General features: G+C 45.1%; 1 protein-coding gene across 1 annotated transcript in view; it reads left to right on the forward strand.

Moving 5' to 3' along the window:
* phc2a (polyhomeotic homolog 2a (Drosophila)) overlaps nucleotides 1-26,910 on the forward strand; it is a 54,389-nt gene that overhangs the window by 20,670 nt on the left and 6,809 nt on the right. Inside the window, exons 2-9 of the mRNA XM_036534252.1 lie at nucleotides 1,020-1,222; nucleotides 7,091-7,249; nucleotides 10,178-10,255; nucleotides 10,765-10,920; nucleotides 14,436-14,522; nucleotides 15,072-15,387; nucleotides 24,248-24,579; nucleotides 24,940-25,111. Coding sequence (XP_036390145.1) covers nucleotides 1,082-1,222; nucleotides 7,091-7,249; nucleotides 10,178-10,255; nucleotides 10,765-10,920; nucleotides 14,436-14,522; nucleotides 15,072-15,387; nucleotides 24,248-24,579; nucleotides 24,940-25,111 — 1,441 coding nt within the window. The 5' untranslated portion in view covers nucleotides 1,020-1,081. The remainder of the gene's footprint in view (nucleotides 1-1,019; nucleotides 1,223-7,090; nucleotides 7,250-10,177; nucleotides 10,256-10,764; nucleotides 10,921-14,435; nucleotides 14,523-15,071; nucleotides 15,388-24,247; nucleotides 24,580-24,939; nucleotides 25,112-26,910) is intronic.

The following is a 26,910-nucleotide window of genomic DNA, read 5'->3' on the forward strand; positions in this document are numbered from 1 at the left end:
GCCTTATAAGGATGCCTTGAAATGCATGGTGTTATTGTGATGCACTGAGGTTGATGTAAACTTAATACGCAGATAGCTAACCCTGGCTTCTGAAGGGCACAGGCCTTCAAACATTCAAATGTGGCAGTGAAAGAGAGAGTGCTGCCACAATGCTGTCTGCATCCTGCAGTTTCTTTCATTTCTGTTACAGAGCGATGGGCGTGGCCCGGGACCTCCATATTCATTTGTCTCGGGTTTCACCTAACGACCTCTTAGCTAGTAATTTGTTAGTAACCTGAGTCAGCATCCTTTCACCTCTTGGAGTGATCCGCGAGACAGCAGGATGGGGGTCAGGGGTCAGAGACAGGGGGAAACCGAGCTCCTATGTTTAACACCCCAGCAGCGTTACACCGAACAAAGGAAAATCCTGAGGGTTCTGAAAACTCAACACAATGCACCTTATTTATTATCACAGGCTCTGAGTTTGCAACACTCTGCGAAAATCACACAAATCACATGTCAAAGTAGAGCTACGAGCTATTGTTGCATGAAAACTCTGGTAACTGACTGTAGTCAGTTGATCTACGGTCAACTTAGTAGCTCTTAGTGTTCCTTCAAAAACTATCACAGGTACAGTATATTACAACTACAAGAGGTGACCTCCTTCCTTTCTTTCCAATAATAGGCAGCTCAGCTTTTTTCTAACTTGAATGAAACCATTTACCAGCAAAGTTTCAGTCTCTTTTCAAAAAGTGCCCCTTTAAGGTCATGACAAGTAGGCAGCCAGAGAATGAAGATGTTGAAGTTTGAGCTGTTCAGTTGTGCAAGGACCAATCAGAATTGACTGGAGTGGCTTATCCTCTGGCAGGTCTGTGCTGATGTGGATTGCACCATTATACTTGTTCCTTTCAGTGCTTCATGTTCCTGTGCTCTGTTTGGCAGTCAGACTAGTTTCAGTATGATGATTTCATTTAAGAGTCATTTAAAGTGTTGATGCAAATTTGATGAAAGGGTGTTGCTGTCCTCCCTTACCCTGTCAGGTTTCTAGGAGTGTCGGCCCAAAGAGAAGCCGTGGAGCGGGGGGAGACGGGCCAACAGAGCCATGGAGAATGAGCAGGGCCCGACAGCCTCCAGCGGCAGCAGCACTGGGACCAGCAACCCCAGCACCAGCACCAGCAATGGGAGGCCAACCGTGCCCCAGATATCTGTGTACAGTGGGATCCCTGACAGACAGACTGTCCAGGTATGATACATGCATGTTATGGGGGATTGCTGAACCCCAGATTTACCGCATTGCCTGTACAGGGAAAAGAGCTTGGAACCCAGGCTATAGGGTTCATGTTATGCAAAAGTCAAGCACTTTGCTGACTGAGCCACTCGAGATCCCCTGTGAACCGAGACATTGGTCGTAAACTGGTCATTTCAGCTCAGTCAGTTCCAGTCTTCTCGAACCAAAAACCATATGCACCGTAACTCCACACAGGTGAAAGTCACATTATCCACTAGAGGAATTAATTCTGACATTGGTAAACTATAGCGGTAAAAAATCAACTTGGATTTGGAAGCACTGTTCCTGTGACCCCTGGATCTTTGATGACAACAAATATACTACCAAACAGAGGAATACAGAAACTTCAGCTCGCTACATGTTCTCTCTTGGTTTCATTAGAAGGTTTTGTTCCACTTTTAACAACTTAACTTAAAATAATACACTATCTAACCCCTGGGATCTTCTTGTTGTTCTGTTTGCTGCAGGGCCTAATTAATCTCACTTTCACATTCCTCATGTAAGATTCATTAGTAATTTGTGTCAGGCCAGTGGATTTTATTTTTATTTAAAGAGTGCCACCTTATGGACATTTTTCATAGTGCAAAGAGGCTGCAAACCTTTGCCATTGTTGCAAGGCTGTTCCAGTTTTTTTAAGGAATAGTGTTGTACGACTCAAAAAAAAGGCAACGGATAACGATTTCTAGAATAAGTGTTTGCCTGGATCGCTCCTTCATTTTTTTTTTTTTTCAAATTTTCTTTCTGTCATGTCAGCAGGACGATTTACTGTGAGTGGTGTTCTTTGTTCATCGTCTTTATTAGCAAGTGATTACACAAAAATCATAATTATATGACATACATGCGCCCTTTTGTTGGAATTTGTCAGAATTTCTTCCAACACAATCGCACACTCCAGAGAAAATGAAAGAAAACTGAGAAAAATAATGCAGTACTGCCATCTATTGGCCGAGGACTACCATGCAAGTGAAACAGAAATGTATGGCGCATAGCCCAGTATGTCCACAAAAAACTACTTACAATAAAACTGGACCTACACTAGGCAGTTCTTTATGTACAGAATTATTAATTTTTGGAATAACTTGCAGGATTTGTAGTGGCGTCAGACACTACCGGGTCTTTGAAGACAAAAGTAGACGAAGTGATCATATTCACTGTAGACTAGATATTATGATTACATCCTCACAGTTATATATGACTAGATCATGAGAATCTTACTAAAGGGAACTGTAGCTTTTGTAGCTGAATCTTTTGAGGTTATGTCAATGTCCTGTATGTACAAAACACAACAAAAACAGCAAAAAAGACAAGACAGGACCTCAAATGAAGACCAATGGATACAGTACCCCTTGAAACTCTGTTTCAGTTTCTATTTAATATAGCCCACTGTAGATGTAATAAGTGTGACCACGAGTGGTGTTTAAAACCAGTCGAATACATTCCAGTCCATAAATCCAGTGTTATTAGGCTTACTATGTCACCTGTATTTATTGTGTTTAAAAACCTTTAAAATATACAGAAAGGAAACCGAATTCTGTCACCCACTCTTTGTTCTGAAGCAGTGTCCTAATACTGCTATTCAGACTGTACAGTTTGCGCATGACAATTAACCTCTTATCTGAGGAATGCAGAGTGAAATTTGGAAAACAAAGATACTTGGGGATTGAATTGGCACTTAATGAGAAACTTTATTTCTATATCCTAATTTATACATTCTTTATTTCTATAGTGTAACTCAGCTTCCCTTTATTAGCTGTTACAGCGCTGTGCAAGAGACGTGTACGAATGTGGTCAGTTGTATGCTGTTATATCGTCTTTCATGTGGCGTCGGTAGATGCTTTTTGTACTCGTTCTTTGTAAGTCGGACCGGATAAGCCTCTTTTAACATGACAAAAATGTAAACGAACACTTTTTGATGTTAATTTTGCTTTAAAAATTTATCCAAAGCCAAGGAGAACAGAGAAATTTGTATTACTGCTTTTGAATCTGTTCCATAATAATAATAATAAAAAAAAAAAAAAGTCATTAAAAAATGTCAAGGAGCTGACCTGTTTTCGACTCCGTTTGAAACACATGAATGCGAATGACGACATCTCATTCAGAGCTCAAGGACTGCCAGGCATCTGGAAGTCAGCATTATTGTCAGCGCGAATGCTGCGCATTGCAATCCCAGTTGGTGAGGAGAAAAAAACAACAAAGGCGTATGTGAATAGAGATGTCTGTCTGACAGAAGACGAAGCTGAGCTGAGGCTGACTTTGGGGGGGAGAGCAGGGGTTCTCAGGCCAAGGGTCAAAGTTGAACCATCTTTCTCTCTGTTGCTTGGCAACAACACAGAGGCCGCTTGTCAATTTCGGAAATAAAGACCTCACTCTGGTGGGGACTGCCTTGAAAGGACAAATGGGAGGAGCTCACAGGAACTATCCGGACTTCGTGGGCAGCCATTGGCTAAGAAAGGGATCCGCACTATTTCTCGGTGCCAACCTGAAGTTTGAAATTCCAGTAGGTCAGGACGCTTTTCTGTAACGGGTAGCCACTGGCATCGTAGGAAACACATTTTATCTCGATTTAGAAGGCGCTCAGGTTGTTAGCCGTCAGCGTTTCTGTGGATCAGTATTCAGAGCTCACCAGTGAAGGCCGATCGGTCTTTATAAAGAACAATTCTCTGCCGCGGGATCGCTGTTGCTTTTTCTCGCTCACTACCTGAAGCCCTGTAAGATCTGGTATGCTTGCGCCTTCTTTTGATTGCCAGTTATTCTATTGATTCTACAGTAATACGATTACACTGGTTTGATGGGTAGAACAGATGAAGGATGCCAAATTGACTTTAGTAAATTGTGTACTGAGTTCTTTGTTCTGCAGACAGATCTCTGAGGAAATATGCAGCATTTATATTTTTGATTTAACTATCTCAAAGACTAAAGTAAAACGCGGAGAGAGATGAGATTTCAACAAGGGTTGTTTCTGGAAAAACTCGACGCGTTAGATATAGATAGCTCCAGGCCTTGGCAATCCTCGAAAGTGTGAGAGAGCGATGTGTGTTGCAGAGAAGTTTGGGATAGAGAGAAGGAGAGAAACGGCGCAGTCTCCCAGGACGGATGAAGGGCTCCGGACATTTTCGCTAAACACAGATATAGTGACAATGGCAGAAAGACTTGGACGGGTTGTATCTGTCTGTGGAAAGACAGTTACCTTAAGGTTTATAACTATATTTATTTATAAGTATATTTTCTAGGGCCCGTGTCATGTGTTGTTAACATGTACACCAAAGAACTGTGTCTTAGAATAGTGGATAAGAATTTTGAAAAAAGTTTTATATGCTGTAATCCGCCCACACAATGTGTTTCTAATTTTCAACGTATTTAAATTGACTGCATAATTGAAGAATGTGAATATAATTGCCATGAGGACAAAGAAAAAAAGGTTATTTCCACAACACCTTGTGTTAACGATCATTACAATCACGATATGAATAGATATATGTTTTTATAATTCTGAAGGACGTTATTTGTATGTAAGTAAGTACATATTTAGTGTAACAATCTGCAAAATGTGAAAGTACAGTTACACATTTTGCACAAAACAAAAAAATAGTTGTGTTCTGTGCTAAATATATATATATATATATATCTGATCTAATATCACACTTGTATCATGAGGTCATATTACGGTTTAAAAAGTTAGTGTTAATGTTAGTGTTTTTAATTGACTAATCACAGCCCATTTGTAAATTGATGCTCTTCCACAGAGATCAGTGTAAGCATCCTTGCGTTGGCAGAGGAAATTCCGTTGTAGCAACAGCCAAAGATTGAAATAGTCACGGCTCACTCTGATTAGACTTTAGGACAAGCACTTGGATTCATATTCTAAAGATGGTTTGTTCTGCCAGTGGTGCTGAATCACTCATGCTTTCTGGCATTGCATCTTGATGTGGTGAGACATGGAGCCTGCTAGATGATGCAGTACAGTTTACACCAGAGATCCAAAACAATCTCCATCACTCCTTCTCTACTTGTTCTTTTATTGTCTTCAGTAAAGATACTAGTCAGAAGTGAAGGCTGTAATAATCCTGTCACCATGCACAAGCTGGTGAGTTCTCCATAATGCAACGATGTTTTTTTTCCTTCTGGCAACATCCCAGGTTCTCTGTGCTGTTATTTTATCTTTATTCACCCCATAATTCAAGAGAATCCAATCCGTGACAGTGTTATACACACAAAGAAACGGTGAATCTTGCGGTTCTTGAGGTCGGAGTTCACATTCTGGAATGCCCCTTCTCAGATGGCCAGGCGTCAGGCCGCAGGTTCGAAAGGTCCGAAGCGTTCCAGCCTCCATTGTGGCCCAGTGAATGCAGGGCCCCCTTGCTGACAGATTCAAGACAGCGTGGTGCCCAGGAGAGATGGGGAATGTGGCCCCGCTGTCACTGCCCCTGACAGATGGGCTTGTCGTGATCGAGAGTGTTGACCCCCCTCTTCTCTTCCTAGATGGGCAGGGGGAAGGGTGTCCAGTGGATTTGGGCTGGACAGTTTTTTTTTTTTTTTTTTGGCAGAAGACTTCCCAACGAGGAAGCAGTTTTTTGCTGCACTTTACAGCTCCTGGTAAAGGGGTAATTATATGGTAAAATGTTCTAGAATTGCAATGTTGCAATTACCTGAACCCTCAGTACGTGGGTTGATACACGAGAACAGTGTGCTAAGTAGCAATTACAACAAAACAAGCCAAAGTGACAGTGGAGCTATGAAGTAATGTCCTGCCAGCTTTTTTGTTTCACCTGCAGATGTCTGCGGTGCATGCATTTTGATGTTTGCTTTGAGTGGATCATATTCTATAGTTTGAATTGGCAGGAGGGTAATTGAAAAAGGCAAATAATCAGAAGGATATTAGTCTTTATTGAGAAGAGTGAAAAAGATAATGGGCTTGTGGATGTCACCTGCCAACTTTTGTCTTTCTTATAACTCTTCTAGTCTTATTCGTCTTATTCGATTGGGTTTTCTCAGCTGTGATTACTGTTTGCACACATTAAAACATATACAGAGCAGCTGAAAATGTGTATTGGTGATTATTATACAGAATCTTTGGCATTCTCTTTGAAGGCAACATGATCTTTGCTTATGCATCGTACTGATTTTTACCTCTGCACTTTCATGGGGATTGTCCAATATATTGTTCACACTTTTTCATCATGGCCATTTGTACCATGCACCGACCAACTGCTGCCCCTCCCTCCACAATTAAGAGTGTTCAGTCTGATCTTCATTTTCTCACGTCGTTCTCTACCTTTAATGATATTCTGGCAACTGTCAGTGGGTGAGAAGGGGAGTCTAAGTGTGAAGTCATTAGCAAAGCTGTATTTGAAGGTGGATACATAGGTGTATGTTTAGTTGTCTTGCTTGTTTTTGCATTAGGAATGTGTTTTTTCAGGATGTTTGCCTTTTTGTTTGCCTTTTGCCAGTGTGACGGTGCCTAAAAGTGTCTTTTCTCCTTCATCTCCCTCCATCTCTCCCTCTCTGTTACTCCCTCTGTCTTTCTGTTCCTCCTGTCCCCCTCTTTCTCTCTGTCCTTGTTCCCCTCTTTCTGCCTTGCTCTTCCCCGCTTCCCTTTTGCTCTCCCATTTATCCCTGTATCTATCTTTCCCTGTTCTTCTCTGCCTGTCTTTCCCACTCCCTCTGTCCACTCTCTCCCTCCCTCACTCCTGGTCTCTCACCTGTTTCTTTCTTTCACCTGCTTCCCTCCTCCTATCTCTACCACCCTCTCTCTCTCCCTCTCTCTCTCTCTCTCTCTCTCTCTCTCTCTCTCTCTCTCTCTCTCTCTCTGTCTCTGCATGTCAGGTGATTCAGCAGGCCCTGCACAGGCAGCCCAGCACAGCTGCACAGTATCTTCAGCAGATGTATGCAGCCCAGCAGCAGCACCTGATGCTGCAGACCGCCGCCCTCCAGCAGCAGCACCTGAGCAGTGCGCAGCTGCAGAGCTTGGCCGCTGTCCAACAGGTGAGTGCAGACCCTGCAGATCCTACTGCAGACCTACACTACACACACAGGGGGGAGGCCCCGGGAGAGACTGATTCTCCACTAAGGGTAAACCTAGGAAAAGCTTTTGTCTAGACAGCCATCATTGCTAGGGTCATCAGCATGATGTGTGCATAGAGTGCCCAAACCCTCTCTCTGGGTTTAATTTCCACTTGCTCATCTCCATGTGTATATAAATCATTTAAAATAACTCACAGAGAGATCCTTGCTGCCTTTTAAAAGAAAGGCAGACATCTGAAAAATGACCAGTAATTCTACCTTTAACTTTTGATTTAATTGGAAAACTATATCTATTTTTATAAGTTTTATATAAAATTTCTTGATAAAGTTATGAATTTTAAAAATGACATACCAAGGAAATGAATAAATTACCCGTACAGTTCAGATTTACAAAAGCCTTTTACAAAGCAAAATAAAAACAACAGCATTTTTAATTGACATATTAACAGCGTACAGCAGAATGGCGGAAAATACCTATGAAAAGTAAAATGCATGTAGTGCTCAGTCATATCAGTGCTGGCAAATAAACATGTTACTTAATAAAGTGTTAATGAAAAAACTGGTCCTTGGTCGTAGGTTTAGTCAAAAAAGTTCAAATGCTGTACACTGTGAAGTCCTGTCCAGTGTTTATAGTGTATTGTCTTTTTTTAAGATCAATGGGTTGTCTGTGTCTGATGTGTGGTTTTACCACAATACTAATTTATTACAATGAGTAATTGATTACTTATCCTGAAATGTCAGCAGTATTCTTCATGCTTATCCTCTGTCCACATTAGCCATGCTTATACCATGTAATTCAGATTGCAGCCTTTCCGGAGGGGGGGTTTGCTTTTGCTCTGAATGCATGCATTATCCACACTGCCAATGTCACTTCGCTGGAGTGCTTTTTCTTATTTATGTTTCCTGCTGTCTCTCTGAAGCTATCAACCTTGACCCCAGGCAAATGATCCCTTTAAACCGAGAGAAGCACTGAAAAATGTATTGACTACCTGTCAGATGTGCTGTGGGCCAGATTTGTGGGTCCTGTCTCGAATGTCAGAACTTGATTTAAGATTTTACATGCAACCTTCCTGGAGGAAGCTTTTTAAAAATAACTGCCAATTTTTCATTGTCACTCCGGGGGGAACAGGGTTCATGTTTATCCTATCATCAGCAAAGGATGATGGGAAATAAGAAACAAAGGGCATCGTGTTGCATTTTTGAAGTGTGAGACTGAGCAGCCTTTGTTCAGTGTTAGTAACCGATACAACTGAATCAATAAAAAGAAAATCACTTCGTTACCGATGCCAGATAAACAGACTGGTGATGGCTGTCAAAATGGCCCAAAAATAAACCCATTTTAAAATTCCACCCGGTGCGGTGTTTTCGTTCACTGTGGCCCTGTTTCTGCGGGGTGTTCTCCACCAGACTCCCACGAAACCCAAGCAGACACGTTTCCCAGACCCCTTGCAGAGAATGCACCCCCACTTCCTGCTGGCTGCTTGTTGAGCGGTGACAGTGATTAATGTCACTTTACCTGGGGGAACGCCACCCCTGTTACCAAGTGACAGAGCACAGGCCTCAAATGACTTGTGGGAAGGTGTCAGAGCTGGGCAGGAGGGAGTCAAATAAATGCATTAAGAAGGAAATTGTTAGTGTGTAATGGCTCACAGTGTGTCACTGTTGACTCCAAATTGTTAAATGGCCAGATTTATGGTGTATGCACTCGCTTAGGTTTTTGTCATGTGAATTGCCTAGGGAACAAAACAGGCATAAATGATAAATGATCAACTCTTAGATCTATAATCAATATGACTGTGATTCACGCTGTCATCATTAGTGCAAAGCTCCATGGACTGCCGAACTACGATGCTGTGCAAGTGTCATAACGAAACAGTAACAAAAAAAATCAGAGACATGACTTGAATCTGAAACTCGACAAAGCACATTGTGGCCAGACAGAATGTGGGCCTTAGAGCTTTCAAAAGAGGAAAAAAAAAACGTGGCACCAAAATAACACTATGGTGCAACGTCACATGGCTTCCTGAAGCTGGCATCATTCGCCTCAGCCCCCAGACAGGGCACGATGTAGTGGCACGATGCCAGTTTCTCAGCTAGGCTTCACTGTCGCCTTAGCGGACGCATCTGTGCCTTCATGAGCTGCCCGCCGTTCGGGCTTCGGAGAACTGGCGCTGATGGACGAGGCACGCCGGTCCCCGAGGGCGTTCTCGTTTTTCACAGAGTCTGGGGTGAGCGGCCCCACGCGCTCAATGTTCGCTTTCGGGCTGGACCGAGGATGTCTGGCCAACCCCTACACATCCGGAGGCCAGTGCCTCTGTGAACAGAGCGGCCTTTGAGTTCACAGGGTCTGTGTTTTAGAGTACAACCAGGCAACTACAAAACAAAATGAAAGAAATGGACTGAAAATATGAAGGTTGAAACTGCATGAGTTCACATAAATGCAGTGAGTGAGGTTTTAGTTTTGTTTTTCTAAAGCAGGCATATCATGATTCAGTACATATGCAAACATTTTCCCACATGAAAGGTGAAAAGGAAAAAAATCTGCATTCGGTTTTATGTTTTTTTTATTTTTTGTATACTCATTCATGCAATAAGGACAATAAGTCAACTGCCTTGTAAACGTAAGTAACATAATTACATTTAGTTATAAAGTTATGCACACATTCGTACAAATAAGTGCGCTGAGAACCAATAGCAGCTCAGAAAAGCTAATTGCAGTAAGCTAATGGTAGGCGGGCATACGGGAGTGGTCTTTTTCCGTGGCCATGCTGTGCTCTTTCCCCCTTTGCTCTGAGGGTGGTTACAGGCTTGCATCTGGTGTGAAAGCCGCTTCTGTGTGGTAGCTGAGATTAACAGGCCATGTGTCTGCCTGCTCTCTCACCCTCTCAGGCCAGTCTCGCCGCAGGGCGCCAGAACTCCACCCAGAATGCGATCACAGCCCAGCAAACAGGATCCTCTCAAACCACAGTGAGTCTACGCCACAAACGTATGGGATTATATGCCTTGCATATGCTGTTGCAGCTGCACTTATGAAGCAGAGCTTAGAGAGTTTAAAAGGACACACACACACACACACATACAGTATGTAATTATATAGTGTATATCTGTGTGTGTGTGTGTGTGTGTCTACTGTGCAACAGTGGAAGCAACTCTGCTTCAGTCAGGCCCTTAGTGAAACCTCTGTGTAATCTGTCTTAATTAAAACAAACATTCAATTCAATTATGCAGGCTGTTGGAGTTAGTGACTGCCTCGCTGCTGCTAGAGTTACTGACAAAATTATCACACTAAAATGTGCCATATTTGTTCTGTATTGCTGAAAATGAAGGTCTGGGCCATGTGTCAAATATGTCATATATGCAATAGTTGCTTCATATGGTTTGCCTGTAGGGAGAGCCCCTATATGAGGTCATGTGTGGTTTGCATGCAGCACACCCCAGTATTAGGTAATATCAGTGTCCCTCTCTCCCCTCTCTAGATTAATTTGGCCACTTCCCCAGCGGCCGCCCAGCTGATTAGCAGAGCGCAAAGTGTCAACTCTGCCCCTGCGGGCATTACCCAGCAGGCTGTGCTTCTGGGAAACGCCTCCAGCCCTGCCCTCAGCCAGGCACAGATGTATCTGCGTGCCCAGATGGTAAGGACTTCATCCCACCACACACATACAGATGTGCACATATGCATGTAGTATATACACACATGCATGCACGCACACAATACACACACATAGATGCCCAAGCATGTATCTCACACACACACACACAACATATGCAGACAGACTTGCTCATCATATATACACACACATCTACAGCTTACACATGCATGGATCATACACATGCAGCCACACAATTACACAGATTCAAGATGACTCATCACAGACACCATCTAGAAAGATGCCCAACTCCACCGGTGTATTGGTGTGAATCAAATTATTTTAGGTGAGGTTGTGAGATATTGCTGAAGTTCATTTCTCAGTATAGACATTTGTTTGAATGATTGGAGTTCTGTATATACAGGAAGCGTAAGCATACTGCAGAATTGTCTTAAATCTGTTCTGGTTGCCTAGTTTTTGCTGTGTGTGTGGGGGGGGATTCCATTATCCTGTGGGTGGAGTATGTCCAAAGATTCCACTGAAAACCATTGAGATAAAGACTCTATCGCACATGTGCCTCATGCACCTGTATGGTTATACGTGTGTTCTGTGGGAGTTTTGTGTTGCACACCTCTGTATTGCTACACTGCAATGACCGTAACCATGGCAACAAACAATGTTCCATGTGAAGGTGATTTTCTGCACTAATCGGTGCTTGAACACCCTGCAACATCTGCATGTATACATAGAGGGCAGCTTGGTCTGCCACGTCTTCTGTTTTTCCTGGTGGTGCACTACAGTTGCCTTATGACAAAACATCAGATTTATCAAAAGTTGCTTCAGTTTGCATTTTATTGTGTGGAGAGCACATAGCAGTTCATGCTCTCCTTTGAAAATAAAGTTACTGATTTTAACCAAAAAAAAGGTATGGACATTTGCTGAAAATATCTGTTTTGAACAAATAGCTGTGAAATTGTAACCAATTATAACCATAATTACACATGTATCTAGTTACAGTTTGCATACATAAATAAGACTGTGTTGTGTCTGACACATACAAAACAATAATTACATATGTTTGTCATGTCTTTGTAATATTTTTTAACCTCAGTATCACGACTCAAAATCCTTCTCTGCTTTCAGCGTATTTTTAAAGACAAGTAGTGAAAACACACACACATGTTTTTCTACACATTTCTTATTCCTGTTTATCACCAGTCAAGTGGCCATTTAATGATTGTGCATGGCTAAAGTATCCCTGCTGCTCCTGGAAGTAACAGCCAAAGGCAATCCGATTTTCAAATAGTTCCAAATAAATGCAAGTATTACTTTTATTTGTAAGTCGCAGTTTGGCAAGTTCAGTTTGTATTGCAAAAAGCTCAGTTGCATTCATTTGTAAGTCAGAGGGCAAGGGCTGCTTCAGAGTTAAGGACAAAATGCTGATTGAACCCAGGGGTGAGACTTAAGGAGTGCTCTCTGACCTTCCACAGCCAGTCTGTTCTGTCTCCATATGTTAGAGAGAGAAGCCACGTTATGCTTTTGCGTGTCACTGACCTCAGGTCAGGTTCCCTCCAGTTTGTCATCTGGATCTCGGTTCCATTGAAGAAGCTGGTCTGTCTTGCAGCCGGGGTGTGTGAGTGAAGTTGTAGCATGGCAGCAGCTAATTAAGAAAACAAGCAAATCTCATGTTGGAATCCTTTGCATGTTTGTGCTGGCACAAGCGCTGTGCGGTATGGCCGCTTTTCAGGCCGAGGCCATCATTAGCCTCAGCACTCTGGGGTCCCTGTGGATTTGAAAGGCCGAGCCACCCATCCATCTGTCCGACGCCGAGGAATGGGTTAGGTTTCGTTTTTTGGTGGCGCGCCTGGATCGAAACCGCCCCAGATTATATTAAACAGCTTTGCTTGTCATCACTATCGATTTATTTGGAGCTGCCCACATGTGGTCTTGTGCTTGTTTCAGCATATTCATGTTGTGTGTGATAAATACTCTCCAGCTATCACAGATGTCTAGACAGACTGTTCCCGCAGTCTAAAGCACACGTCGCAGCTAATGTCCCATTCTGTTGGCAGATACGTGCTGGTAATTGACAGGAATTTTGTTTACGGACATGCATCTGAACAGAAGCTGTCTAGAGTGACATACTCATTTATATGGCTTAATTTCTTTGCACCATCTCATATTTATTTCCAAGATTACAGCAATGCTCTTGGATTCTGTGGGCTGGCAGGCTGTGCAAGATGCCTGGGAATAGTACATGAAGTACATTATGATTCAGCAGTGTTTAAATAAACAGTTTTGAACACTTAGATTCATGCCAGCTGATCTGCCAACAGCTTACATGATTCACCAGCCCCCTAATTAAAAGCAGTTCAGATGCCAGTCACACAGTTTATAGAAACCTCACTGGGATTTTGAAACAACAGTAAAACCATACTCCATCAAAATGCAATGTATAAATACAAAAATTCACATTCCTAAGATCCCAGAGGACTCAAATGGCCTTGTCCACCATGCTGTAGTGTATAAAAATGTCATGAATGCCTTTTGATCTTTAAATACTTGTGCAACAATACCTCTGGCTCCTTGTTTTTGCTATGATCAAACCCTCTTTCCATGAATGTTTTCAAGTTCTCTTGGGAGAGGGTTTTTTGGCTGGCTATGAGAAGCATAACTAAACAATAATCAGACCAGAAGCCAACAATAATAACTGCCTGCATGTTCGCATTGCACTTTAACAATGGTAATGTCGGAGTTATACGACTTGTGTTCTCAACAGGACAGCTTTCCATATAAAGTACATTAATATTTTATGGTCATGTCCTGTGGCCATCATTCTGTTGGCTGCCAGTGTCCCCATACATTACATCCTGACTGGTGTGTCGCAGAGGATGTTTGAAGAGTTCAGCGGAATCAAAACAGAGCCTTAAAACAGCGCAGCAGCTCATTCTATTCACCAGTTTTTATACCTCACTACTGGAATGGTGCAGTGAAACCAACTAAAGTAAACAGGATTTTGCTGCCGTGGTTTTGCCAGATGGATTTTCAGGAGCTGTGCTCAGAACTGATGGTATAAATGGAGGGCAAAGTGAGGCGTTGTTTTTTTTTTTTTAAACCCAGCAGCTTTATTGAGTTGCCTCCGTGTAGCTGGTAGACACGCACCTGTGAATAGTGGTGTGCTCTGATTGCTGGTACATTCTCCCCGTCTCTGAGCTGTTGAACTTTACCCCTGTTCTAATGACAGAGTCACTTAGCTCACGTCCTGCTTGCAGACTGCGATGGAAAGCAGTGATCATGAAACAGATGTTCCTGACACTTGGCATGTCAACAGCCAGACGTCTGACCCGACAGCGGCGGATCTGGTGACGCGTGATTACAGTGTGTATTGGGGGTAAATGTGCAGGTGCTCCCTCCAGGGTTAGTGCTCTTGCACGAAGTGAGCGCGTTACCCAGGGAAGGAGCTCAAGGACGCCCCGTTTTCGTGTGATTTTCAGGCACAGCAAAGTAGCCTTGTGCAAGTAGCTAGGAGCCTAGGACGTGCTGTTCCTTTGTCCCCTCAGCTCATCTTCACCCCGGCCGCCACCGTTGCCACCGTCCAGCCAGAGGCCACCACACAGACTGCTGCTCAACAGGCTGCTACTGCACAGGTAACGCCCGCACCCCAGCAACGCACACAGCATCACACACTATGTATCCACAGTTAATACACATACATACAACTCATCCACACATGCAAACAGTCTTAGCACACACCAAATACACACACATTCACTTGCTGAGATTCACAGATACACACACACACACACACACACACACACACACACACACACCCAAAGGCCTGAAAAACAAATCAGTTATGACTGTGTTTCCAGGAAAGCAGCTGATGTGATGCACAATATTAGAGTAACAATAGAGCGGCAGCCAGTGTGAAACACAATATCAGAGTGACAAGCAATTGAGCAACACACACGCTGCTACACAGCAGGTGTTTGTGTAATTACTGTGAACTGCACTAGAGGGCATCAGAGTAGCAAAGTAAGCTCTAGACATACAGAGGGAGGGCGGTACTGTAAGAAATGCAGACTTGACCTTTAACCTTTCACAGCATTAACGAGTGTAAACGCCATGCTGTGTACCCGAGTCATCCAGGCCGTGGCCCGGCTCATCTCCTTTTCCTCACCTTGGTCTCCTCTTAGGTGCAGAACCTGGCCATCCGTGGCCAGCAGGGGGCGACGCAGGCTTCTCCCTCTCAGACACAGCTCCAGGGCCTGAGCCTCAAGCAGGCCCAGGGGGGCCACCAGCTCTCCCTTGCCAGCCCAGGCCACCCTGCAGTCCAGCTCAAGGGTCCTGCCCAGGGAGGACAAGGTCCTGGGGCAGCAACGAAAGGAGGGACGCTTGAGGGTCCCTTAGAGGGGCCAAAGAAAGGCGATCCTACCAACGACCTGGCGCCCCGCATGGCCAGCGTGAGCCGGACAGTGACAGCTGTCACAAACCACACCCTCATCACCCCTGGTAAGCCTCTGACTTCCTCTCATGACAATGAACTGATGTTACACTGATATTACACATGATATATTTATTTCTGTATTGCAGTATTATTATATTTTTATATTTACTGACTGGTGTGTGGTAGTACACTTGGCTTCCCTTGTCTAGTCAGGTTGCACAAGTTAACTTGTGGTAGGGCTTGAATAGTGTTATGCTCACACTCACTGGTCTGGGAGTGTTGCTAGCCTGGTCTGACACTGTTGGTCATTCAATTTTAATAGATACACTTCAGTTCTTTTGTACTGGAAGTCATTCTGGATAAGAGTGTCTGCTAAGTGAATGTAATGTAATATAATGTAATGGAATATATTGTGTATATTCTGTAATTTTTATTTTTATACTGCTGGCTATAAGTCCAACATAAAATATATGCACATCCATTAATTGCTAGGCAAAAGTTTAGATAAACCAACAAATAACTTCATTACATTTGTACTTACTTCCACTTACTTCTAGTGCAGCTACAAGCGGTGTCACAGAGCAACAACAAACATGCTTTATGCTGTCATACTGGTGAATGGATCAGTATATTGGTGAAAGAATAGTACCCGCAAACTGTCCTGAAAATGCATTTCTATAATGGTGAAACATGATGCTTTGACCTGCCTGGTCTTCCATTCGCCACGTAAATGTTTGGTTCACCAGCTTCTGGTTCACCCTCCAGTGAAGGCATTTTTGGGACCTACAGCAGTGAGTGGCTACTACTCCTTTATGTACATATGACATATTTTCTACTGTGATAATATAACATATGTTTGTGATTGCTTACTGTTGTGTGATGCTGCTTGCAGCAAGCCTAAAATAGTTTTTAATTACCATAGTGAGACAGCAGGTCTGTCATGCCAATGTTCAATGATACCGTACACCCTGTACTTGTAAGTTTTGTAATGGGTTTTGACAGGAGATTATACTGTGTAAGGGAACTGTCCAAAAAAACAGGACCCCACATTCCAGTCAGTTGCACATGTGAAATTCAAACCTTAAATTATGCCTCTGTCTTCGGGACTATCATTGTTTTGACTATCATTGACATACGCCCCCATGCATGAGACGATCTGACTGAAAGCAAAAATACCGCTCTGTCGTGGGTGTCTTTGCACTGTCTTTGGCATGTCTGGATGTGTCCTGAGACCGCTCGCTGCGGAGAGGGAGGGGAAACGTGTTGTCTCTATAATATATCACGCCTCATAAAGACGTGGCCTCTTTCATCTCTGCATTTGAGTGAGCTGCAGAGACACCTTCCTGTGTTCCTGTCTGGGAGCAAGGGGTCACAGGAAGGTGATTGTGTGTGTGTGTGTGTGTGTGTGTGTGTGTGTGTGTGTGTGCGTGCGTGCGCGCGCGCGTATGTGTGTCTGTGTGGGAGCCATGTGTGCTTGTATGAATGAACAAGAGTGTCTACGCTTGTGTGAATACATGTACATATTTGTGTTTGTGTGTGTGTGTGTTTGTGTATGTGTGTATGTGTGTGTTTGTGGTATGTGTGTGTGTACATGTGCTGTCATGGAGACAGACCTCCTGCACTGTGTTGATAGCTTTGTTTTATTACTGAATTGCATAAAAAAGCGGATAGGCTGACCACTTGCTGTCAAAGAAAGGATTTGGTTGCTAGGCAGCACCAATCAGGAGATGAAGGAAACCACACCTGCAGCTGTGTGTGTGTGTGTGTGTGTGTGTGTGTGTGTGTGTGTTGTGCGTCAGAATTCTGTGCATTTAACAATGTAGCCCCAGTAAATGGAGCCCCACTCCAGTAACAATTTAGGAGACCTGAAGGTCACGTGACACCATGACACCCCATTCAGATTTTCACCTCAGCAAGTAATTAAACGGAGCCTCTTCTCATACTTCATTAATAAGTACCACTATCCGTGTGGCTGTAGTCTTGTTAATCTGCTTAGATGTCTGCAGTAGAATATATTTTAAAGAAGGCTGCCATGATGAAATGCTGTAGCCTTGTTGTGCCTCATGGTTACGTAAGCCCGGATCATGGCTGTGTTACAGCCATGTAAACGCATTTTGCGTGTCCCATTTTAATTTTGGTGCAGTGAGCCTGCATTTTGGAGAGCTCACGTCTGTCCCACTCTTTCAATGTGACACTCAAGCTGGTTCAGGGCAGCTGCTGGGGCAGCGTGCACACACACACACACGCACACACACACACATGAGCACACACACTCACACACGCACGCACACACGCGTGCACACGCACATGCACACACACGCACGTGCGTGCACACACACACACGGAGAGCAGCGAGGTGCAGCTCAGAGACACTGGCAGAGATAGCGTAGATGTGGAGCGTGGAGAAAGACCTGGCACACCAGCAATTAAGGGATTTTCCATCAGAACTGGAACCAGGCAGAACCGCAAAGTTCTATTTCTGGGAGCCTTTCCACTGGGTTCTCAGTGTTGGAGAACTAGACCTACACAAAGTGGAGCCATGGATTGCCAGTACTGAAACTTCCATTGATTCAGTGAAAGCAGGGCTGTGTGTGGGGCAATAGGGCTGTGTAACCTGGCTATCCTGTTGGTGCCACTTATTGTTTGAAAAAGTCACTTCCCTGGCATTCAGTTCAGTTCAGGTTCAGCTGGGTTCAAAAGTGCTCATCTCACTGCATTAGTAGTTTTAACACTAGCAGTGTGGGCTAGACAGAGTGTGATTATGAGGTCTATAATAAGCAAATCTATGGGGAGCTGCATAGCAAACAGCTGTTTTATAATTCCAGCAGGCTACGGGCATAGATTTCAGCGGGGTCGTCCTCAAGACAGATCAAAGATAAATTCCACATAATGTTAGCAGACATTTCTCCAAGAATAACCACAGCCCTTTCACAGTTTGTTCTGATAGATTGTTTTGCCATCTTGTTAAAACCTCTCAACCCCCCATGACTGGCTGAGCAGGCAGTGGTTGGGAGCATTTCTGTGGAAGGACATGAAGAGAAAGCATACCAGAACCCTGACATTGTTATGTAGTGAAGGCCTTATGTAGATCTTTTGTGGGACCCTTCACAGTAAGCCTTTGCCAAACAGTCTAAATGTGTGTATGCACAATGTACATGTCTTTACAGTAGGATGAAAATGATTTGTACGATACAGGAAACAACAATTTTCTACAGCTGTTCCCTGGTTGTTGAAGCCCACAGCTAGACCAGATAGTCTTCTGAAAGCACCAATAAGCTGTTTTGTAAGGAAGGGAAAACCGGGGAATCTGCCTACACAACTGTCATTACTGCTGGCTGAAGCTCCACAGCTCCCTGCTGTGACAGGATATGGCCACTTTTTGAAGTGACTCCCATCTTGAAGCACTCCTATACAGGAGTATAGGAGTGCTTCAAGGTTACAGGCTCTCATTACACTGCACCATTCCTTTTCTGAAGGGCAGCCATAATGGGGAATGTGGTGTCACTCATGATTTGCAGGGAGAGGGGCAGCAGGAAGAGCAGCAGTCAAAGAAGCATAAAACCACAGTGAAATATTTCATTCTTAACGAACGTATTGGAAACCGATCTCATATGCATGGATAAGTCATTGACGGCACATGCAGATAGTTGGGGGAAATGACTGTGGCTAGCGCAGTGCTGTGTCATGGTGCCTCCCCGGAGTGGCACCCGTGACATATGTGAGTACTAAAGGAAATGTTGGCCCCTTCCTCGTGGAGCCTTAAATCTGAATTCCTCAGAGCTCGACCCCCTCCTCGCCTCCGGTCGGCTTCCCCGAACTAATCACTTCCGATCCGGGCTGACTGATTCCAGATCGTCCGGGAGGGAGCCGTTACAGTTGAGGCTTGCTGGGGCTGTGTGTACTGACCCCAGGTCAGCCGTACGGCAGATGCTGGCCTGATTTACTGGGGAGACCGTGCTACCCCAGCGAGCTGGTCAGTCTCTGCATGAGAATCTCATTAGAGTTTAAAAGCGGCTCACTGTGATGTGGGCGGAGCTTTTCTCCCGCGCACCGCTTTTCCTGCCAGGACCTCATTTGTTAGGAGCGCACCGTAAGCAGGACCAGACGCTGCCTGGACTGACCCTGCGGACGAGGGGGTGGGGACACTGCGGGGACGCGACTGACGGACGGGCTGAGAGGGCCTGGGGCCCCAGGGGGCGTGCGGGTCCTTTGATGAGCCGCTACTGGGAGGGGGGGTGAGGGGGAAGGTCAAGGTCACAGTTAGGGTCAGGGTTAGGTGAGCAATCTGTGGTATGAGGTAATGCTGCTGCTACAGGTAATTAAGAGCGTTGTGAGCATATCAGTGTGATTTTGGTTTCTGTGCACCGTAGAGTAATGGTGAGGTACGCAGCATAAAACAGTTATTGTTCTATGCAGACATTTCATCTTTGTGGTTTTTAGCTTGATGCTCAAACTCCGTGTCACTGGATGCTCTCAACTTATGTTCCTATTGAACTTGCTCCTGTGAAATGCACTTTGCCATGATGGCAACATTTCGACATTGTCTTAGCTTGGAGAACAAAGCTATGACAACTGTCACTCGTTAAGTGGCCTATAAATCAAGGTTTAAATGCTTGTGAAGTTGCACCAGTGCATGCAGACTCTGAGACGTCTGTGTCTCATTCATGTGTATTCATCCAAACACTCATGGGCCTTTTGGCAAAGGGGAGGTGACAGGGGAATGTGTGGCAGGTAAAAATACCAATGGCTTGTTTTCAGATATGCTACCTGTTTGAAACTTTAGCTGTTCAGTGAAATGCAAGTAATCAGTCTTGCCTCTGCAGGTCGGATGACAGAAATTGCTGAGGAGCAGACCATTTTGAAGTGGGTTATTGTGTGCCGAGAACCATGCAAATGTTCCTGGCGTACGTCCATTAATGCAAATAATCTTGGCCATGTCATCTTTTTGTAGCAAATGGCATCAGCTAAGCAGGACTGGCCTTGGCTAGTATTTAAATGGGAGACCTCCAGGGAAAATCCGGTTATTACTGGAAACAGCGTTGGTGGGCCAAGAGCAGGCAGTCTTCCCATTGAACCAAGTGGTAATCCAATGCCCCAGTGCAGTGATGGCGACGCTGTGCTGTGGGAGATGCCACGTTTTAGGTAAGATGCCACGCTGCAGTCCTGTTTCCCTGCGGGTAGAGATGTTTTTTCTGGTGTAAATCTGCAAAGATGTTTGAAATGAGATTTGCTAATTCTTTCACTAAACGCCACCTGGTGAAAATTTCACACCCTCATGTCTGCATGAATATAAACCTATAAATGGATTATTTTAATTTATTAAATGCCAAGTCTTTCTACTTTAAGCAGGCTTGGTGTATCGCAGATGGAAATTCCTATTGAAGGAGTGTGGTGTGTGAGAGAGAGTGAAAGAGAGAGAGACGGCCCCTGGGGGAGTCGTCCATTACACATCGTTGTTGACGTTCCTCTGCTGCCCCGCCTCAAGCAGGGATAGAGTTTCGCCAGAATCTGGACTGGCCTGGGAGCAGCTGTCCTGCAGCTCTGTGCATTGAGCATTCGGGCCTTTTCATCCCCTCCTCTTTGGCAAAAGCCGCCAGCCCCTTGCGGGAACATGCCCACGCCATCCAGAATCCCAGAAGGACCACCGTGCAGATCTGTGCGCTGGACGCCTGCCGCCTGCTAAAATAGAGCGGGCCCGGCTCCAGGCTTCCGCGTGTAGAGTGGCAGCTCCGAGCTACCCAGAGTGTGGGCGTTGGCGCTCGCTCTGCGTCTGGGCGGCCGCCGAGCTGGGGGTGTGTTTTCCATTACGGTACTGTCCCGGGGTGTCCTAAACGCAGGCAGCCCCTCAGAAGGAGAGGCGGACTGGGGTTGTGTGGCTCTGGAGGCTCCTCAGAGATGGCTGTATCCCCCCCCACTTTCCCTTCCAGTAAGCTGCCTGTTCTGGACGTAGGCTGGGACACATTGTGCCAGGGTATTGATGTTGGTGGGGCTAAAACCAGGGCCTGGTCTTTAATGTCTGACAGCCTTGTGGAGTTCACTGGGCAGCGTGCTGGCTGGAGGAGGCTGGGTCCTGCTGGGTGCTGGGAACTTGGGGCTGAAGGGTAAGGGGGTTGATTGGGGGGCTTTCCAGGGATTTGTGTGTGTGTGTGTGTGTGTGTGTCTGTGATTATATGTGTGTGTGCGTGCACATGCGTGCATCTCAGCAGGATCATAGACTGACTCAATTCCACTGGACAACAGAGAGCAGTGCATCTGTGGGAGGTCTGAATCATCCAGCTTCATACCCTGACAGCTTTGGGAAAGTTCCCCCCCCCCCCCCCCAGCCCCAGCCCACCACCAAGTCAGACATTACTGCCATTTCCTTCCTTTCCAACATTTGATTGTAAAAGGCCTGCACTTGGAAGCAGAGTCCTTTTTTTGTACTGTGTTCATAGAAAATTTGGTGGCACATCTTGACACCACACTAAGACCACCCAGTCTGTAAGCTTCATCTTCATTTATGATGTGCCACCAATCATAAACCTTATCAAATTTGTCATCTGAATAGGAGTGTCTAGGCTAAAGCCCCAGTCTGGCTCCCTAGACTACTCTAAACAGCAACTTGATAGCCCCTGTTGAGTCAGGATTGGTGGGTTTGGGTACTAATTACCATTCTGTGACAGGCCAAGTCATGGAAGAGCAGACATGAGTGACAATGTTTGTTCTGAAGTTGTGGCCAAATTTGCCCTTTCTTCAGATAGTAAAGAACACAAATGCAGGGGTGATCATAATAGACCATTTAAATGCACAAATCGTAACATGGGAATGCATTCTGCAACACTTCAGTTGTGTTAACTTCCCACAGAAAATGAATCAGGTAAATGGTCTACTAATTGCATGGTCCACCCTCTTGCTCTCTGACTGGTGTAATGGTGAAGGCCTGGTGGCCAATGGCTGATCAGGCTTCTACATGGGAGAGTCATGCGAGAGTGCTTCAGACAATGTCCATTTGGGGCCAACTTGTGTTACTGCCCCGGCAGATTTTCTGAACTGATGATCTGATCACCTGGCCGCCTCATCACCCCCCACCGCTGGAATCCCTTGCATTCTGAGGTCACTGCTGTAAAAGGGAAATGAGTTCTCACTTGCCCTTCTTAACTCAGTAAAAGTTATTTAAAGCAAAAAAAAAAAAAAAAAAAAAAAAAAACACCTCTGTCCTCTGAAAACCTTTTCACATTTAAGGTTGTTACTAATGTGATATTACCATGCTCCCTCTTGCTATTTAGTATTATCCTGCCCTGTAGGGCTGGTAGAATCTTTACCACATAAAGAAATGACATTTTTAGCACAGACACACACAAACATGAAAGTGTTTCCACCAGAGGCCGTGGCGAAACCAGAAAACCACATTTTACTCCACTTGCATGGAGATTTCTGTTTTCCACTGACTCGGAGACTCCAGTTATTTGGAAATGAAGGGGCCGACGTTTCGGACGTGTCCTGCAGTATGAGAACATTATGACAGAAGCAGCATCACGGGTGTCTAAACTGATCAGTTCAGCTTTGCGAGAGGGGTGGCGTGGTCTCCGTCTTTCTTATACGCTCCGCCACGTGCAATAGGACGTGGGCGACCAAGCCCATTAACCTGGAGTGAGCGCAATGTACCGGCCAAAACAATGGCAGCCCCGGGGGATCTCTGCACTGCGTCAAACTCAGGATGTGGCGGTGCGCTGTAACGGCTTTCATACAGGAAAAACAGGAGGGGAAGTTACCATCGCAACCATGTTTTTCTGTAAATAAAAACATTTTTCCTGCTTTTATATGCCAGCAGTTGAGTCCCCAAAGTCACTCTGTGCTTATTTCATTTGGACTGTGAGATGCATCACTCCATACACGGGAATGTGCTGAAAACAATGCATATAAAACACAACCTTGTAGGAGCATTACTGGCTTTGTCTTCGTAAGCCTTATGAATCTGTAGGAACAACTTTGTGTTCTACAGAGCATTGTCCAGATGCTAACCATTTCTGCAACTGAATGTTCACATAACAATCCTGAAGTCATTCAGGTTAAGCACTGTGTTTAAGGTTACCAAAGTAGTTATGTATGGTCCTACCACCATCTGATTGCAAGTCCAGTTTCAGAGCCAACACTGATGACAGGTGGTCTATTGTTATTTGTATTTGGGAGGAAGAGGAGTAGGCCTTCGACCCAAGTTGTAGCAGTGTACTGCGAATGGAGAGTTTTTACTGCGTAACGCTCACCACAGTGACATGTTTAGCCCCAGAACGTGCTGTTCTTTGTGGTCTAAACCTGCTCTCTCAGGCGTGGCCTGGGCTTGACTGATGGGCTGCCCTGCAACATGCCGAGGGCTGCGAAAGGGAGTTATGGGTTCACTGAACCAATTTGCCTTTAGACATATGAGCAACTGGTGAAAAAAAATGAATACCTGCCACAATGGGACATGGCTGTGACTAACCGCTGCCGCAGATGTATCAGATTTGACTGCCCTGGGCCCAAACACTGGGAGCGACAGGCAATGACAGGTTATTTCTCTTTATTTGTTTCGTTTTTATATGTTCTTCATGTTTTGTTCCCTGATATGTCTGTCCCCCTTGCTGTTGAGAGTGTACAAAATGTGCAGAGGTATAATTTTGGCTATTTCACAGAAGGCTATTTTTGTACAAAAAAAGGAAGTTTCAGCCGTTAATCTGTAAAATGTAATATTTTCGCATTGTGTGCATCTTTGCATTTCTAGTTAAGACTGCTAAAGTTTATTTTCATGCGGTGTATCCAGTCTGTGCAAATCAAAGAATAAACCGCCAAGATTCCAGGAAGAAATGTCTGCATTTCTGCTCCAAACCGCATTTGCTGCTGGTTCGCTTTGACTGTAGGTGAGCTGCGCTTGTGCCTCTGAGAGTGAGCGCTGGTGTGTGTGTCTTCCAGCATACACACAGATCCAGCCCCACCAGCTGCTCCAGCAGCACAAGCAGCAGCAGCAGCAGCAGTTTGTGATCCAGCAGCAGCCCCAGGTGTCGCAGGCCCAGCTCCTCCAGACCGCCTCCATCCAGCCCCACCTGCAGGCTCTGGCCATCCAGCCCGCCGTGGCATCGGCGCCCCAGAGCCAGGCGTGCTCCGTACCGGTCCTGCCCAAGCTGCCCGCCCCCACCCAGCAGGCCACCATCTTCCACTCCACCGCCAGCCCCCAGGTGCAGCCCAAGGCCCCGCCCGTCCAGCTGACCGCCGTCAACCTCCAGATCCAGCCAGCACCAGCTCCGGTAAGAGCCTCTCCTGCTGCCAAACCGTCTGGCTGTGTCCGTATGACTCATCTAATATCTGTGAACTATCCAGTGTTTCCAATGCAAATTACTGTCATCACTGATTTTATGTGGCTGTGCAAGAATTTTATTACAGATGAGAAAATAAACATTACTATCCGTTCAATTCATTCTATTTTTCTTTAAAATTATTTCACTTTATTAATTTATATGCCTAGATTTACAGAAGTAATTCAACTAACAGTGTTATATCTGAGAATCAAATCTACATCCTTGTGGTTACAAACCCTTTTCCCTGAACATGACATCATACTGCTGGATGTTCACAATAATCTCCTCCTCTTTGCTATTGGTTCTCAGACTGCCTGTCTGGTCCAGGATACTGCCGGTGGAGACCAGCCGACTCCGTTGGTAGTCAGGGAGACATGCCCCACCCCCAGTGTTCAGCAGCCTGTGTGCATGCCCACACAAGCGGCCACCACCACGGAGCAGCTGAAATCAGACTCCAGCAAGCTCACCACACAAGCGCAAGGTACCGCCTCTTACTCAGTTTCTACGCTTGGATGTAATTCGTGACATTGTCATCATATGCTGAATTTGCTACTGAATTTGCTACTGAAGCAGTACAATAGTCCCCACCCCCCCCCCCCCCCCCCCCCCCTCACAGAAGTAGACAGGAAATATCTCAGTGACTGGTGTCCCCCAGGACCAAACGCTTTCAGGAGGTGGCTGAACTTTAAGGCAGGTCTGATTGGCCAGGAGTGTGCGGGGTGCTGTGTCACTGCCATCTGTGGGCTTGCCGCCCGACCCCACAAAGACCTTCCCCTCTTCATCTCTCCCCTCAAGCGGAAGAGCAAATCTGTCACGGCCTCTGTGTCTATTGTCCTTCCCTGGCACTCGTGGGGCTGTGACAGCTTCAACTTCAGCTACAATTAGGGGAGAGGGGCTCCGCTTTTGTACAGCCACTGATGCAGGGAGGGAGCAGGGGATACACCCACTGAGGGAGGGCGGGGTGAACACACCCACTGAGGGAGGGAGGGAGCAGGGGATACACCCACTGAGGGAGGGCGGGGTGAACACACCCACCGATACAGGGAGGGAGCAGGGGATACACCCACTGAGGGAGGGCGGGGTGAACACACCCAGTGATGCAGGGAGGGAGCAGGGGATACACCCACTGAGGGAGGGCGGGGTGAACACACCCAGTGATGCAGGGAGGGAGCAGGGGATACACCCACTGAGGGAGGGCGGGGTGAACACACCCACTGATGCAGGGGAGCATGGGGGACACGCCTACCGAAGCAGTGACAGGGTGAACAGGTGTGTCTGCGACCATCTATGCATTCAAATACGGTCAATAGTCATTCAGTTCACATAGGTCAGCATGATCTAAATGTAGTTCCGTGAACGCTCCGAAAGAATCAGACTTCTCTTTTTATGATCAAGGTCCTTAGCATTTGTTTTCCAAACATGTTCAAAGCAGTCACATAAACAAAAAACTATGCTTTTCCAGATCCAATACTTAGTCAATCATAATCTGGAATTAAAATGTATGCCTTTAAAAGGGAATACCACTCAAAAAATAGGTGTAATAATGTAAATAATGTTTTGTGTATGGTGATGTTTTAGTAAGGGCTAAAAGAAAACTGAAAACTAAGTAGACTTGATGCTCACAAATCCTCTCAATATAGGCAACCTTCTGAAAGTGAAAGTCTTGGGCTTCCTCTCACATTCTTCACAGGACACAGGGCACAGGACGTGTCCATAACATTCAATCACGTACAAGTACTTGATACATCCATAACGAAACAAATCATAATTTTCAACTGGTGTGCTCCTTTAATCACTAAATTACTCAACCAGAACATGTACCCCAAACACTTCTCCTTCCAGACTGCTTAATAAGCACCTCTGGCTTATTTCAAGATGGCTTATTTTTATTGCCCAATTCATCGTATAATGAAAATGGAAACCCGTGAATGGTCTTTTTATGCGGCTTGATCTTGCTGACAGAAGGAGCACCTTAGCTGCCAAAAAAATAAATGGAAGAAATCCCCTTTGATGTCAGAAATGATAAACAAAGACAGTGAGGGGGTACACACAAAAACACCAGACTGAAATAAGTTTACAATTTTCCAGTTTTTCTTTATGCTTTAAATGTGCACTTGCATTTGTCCTCTTGGTCATATTAAAACCTACAAAAAGTGAAACTAGAGGAAGTTTCTTATTTTTTATTTAACGCAGACCTCCTCACTGTCTTTGTTCAGTTTTCTGTGGGTTATATACACCAAACTGTTTCTTGTTTTCTTTTTATGGTGAGTGGTTGCTCCA

The sequence above is a fragment of the Megalops cyprinoides genome, chromosome 7 (genome assembly GCF_013368585.1).
Source record: "Megalops cyprinoides isolate fMegCyp1 chromosome 7, fMegCyp1.pri, whole genome shotgun sequence".
Lineage (NCBI taxonomy): Eukaryota > Metazoa > Chordata > Actinopteri > Elopiformes > Megalopidae > Megalops > Megalops cyprinoides.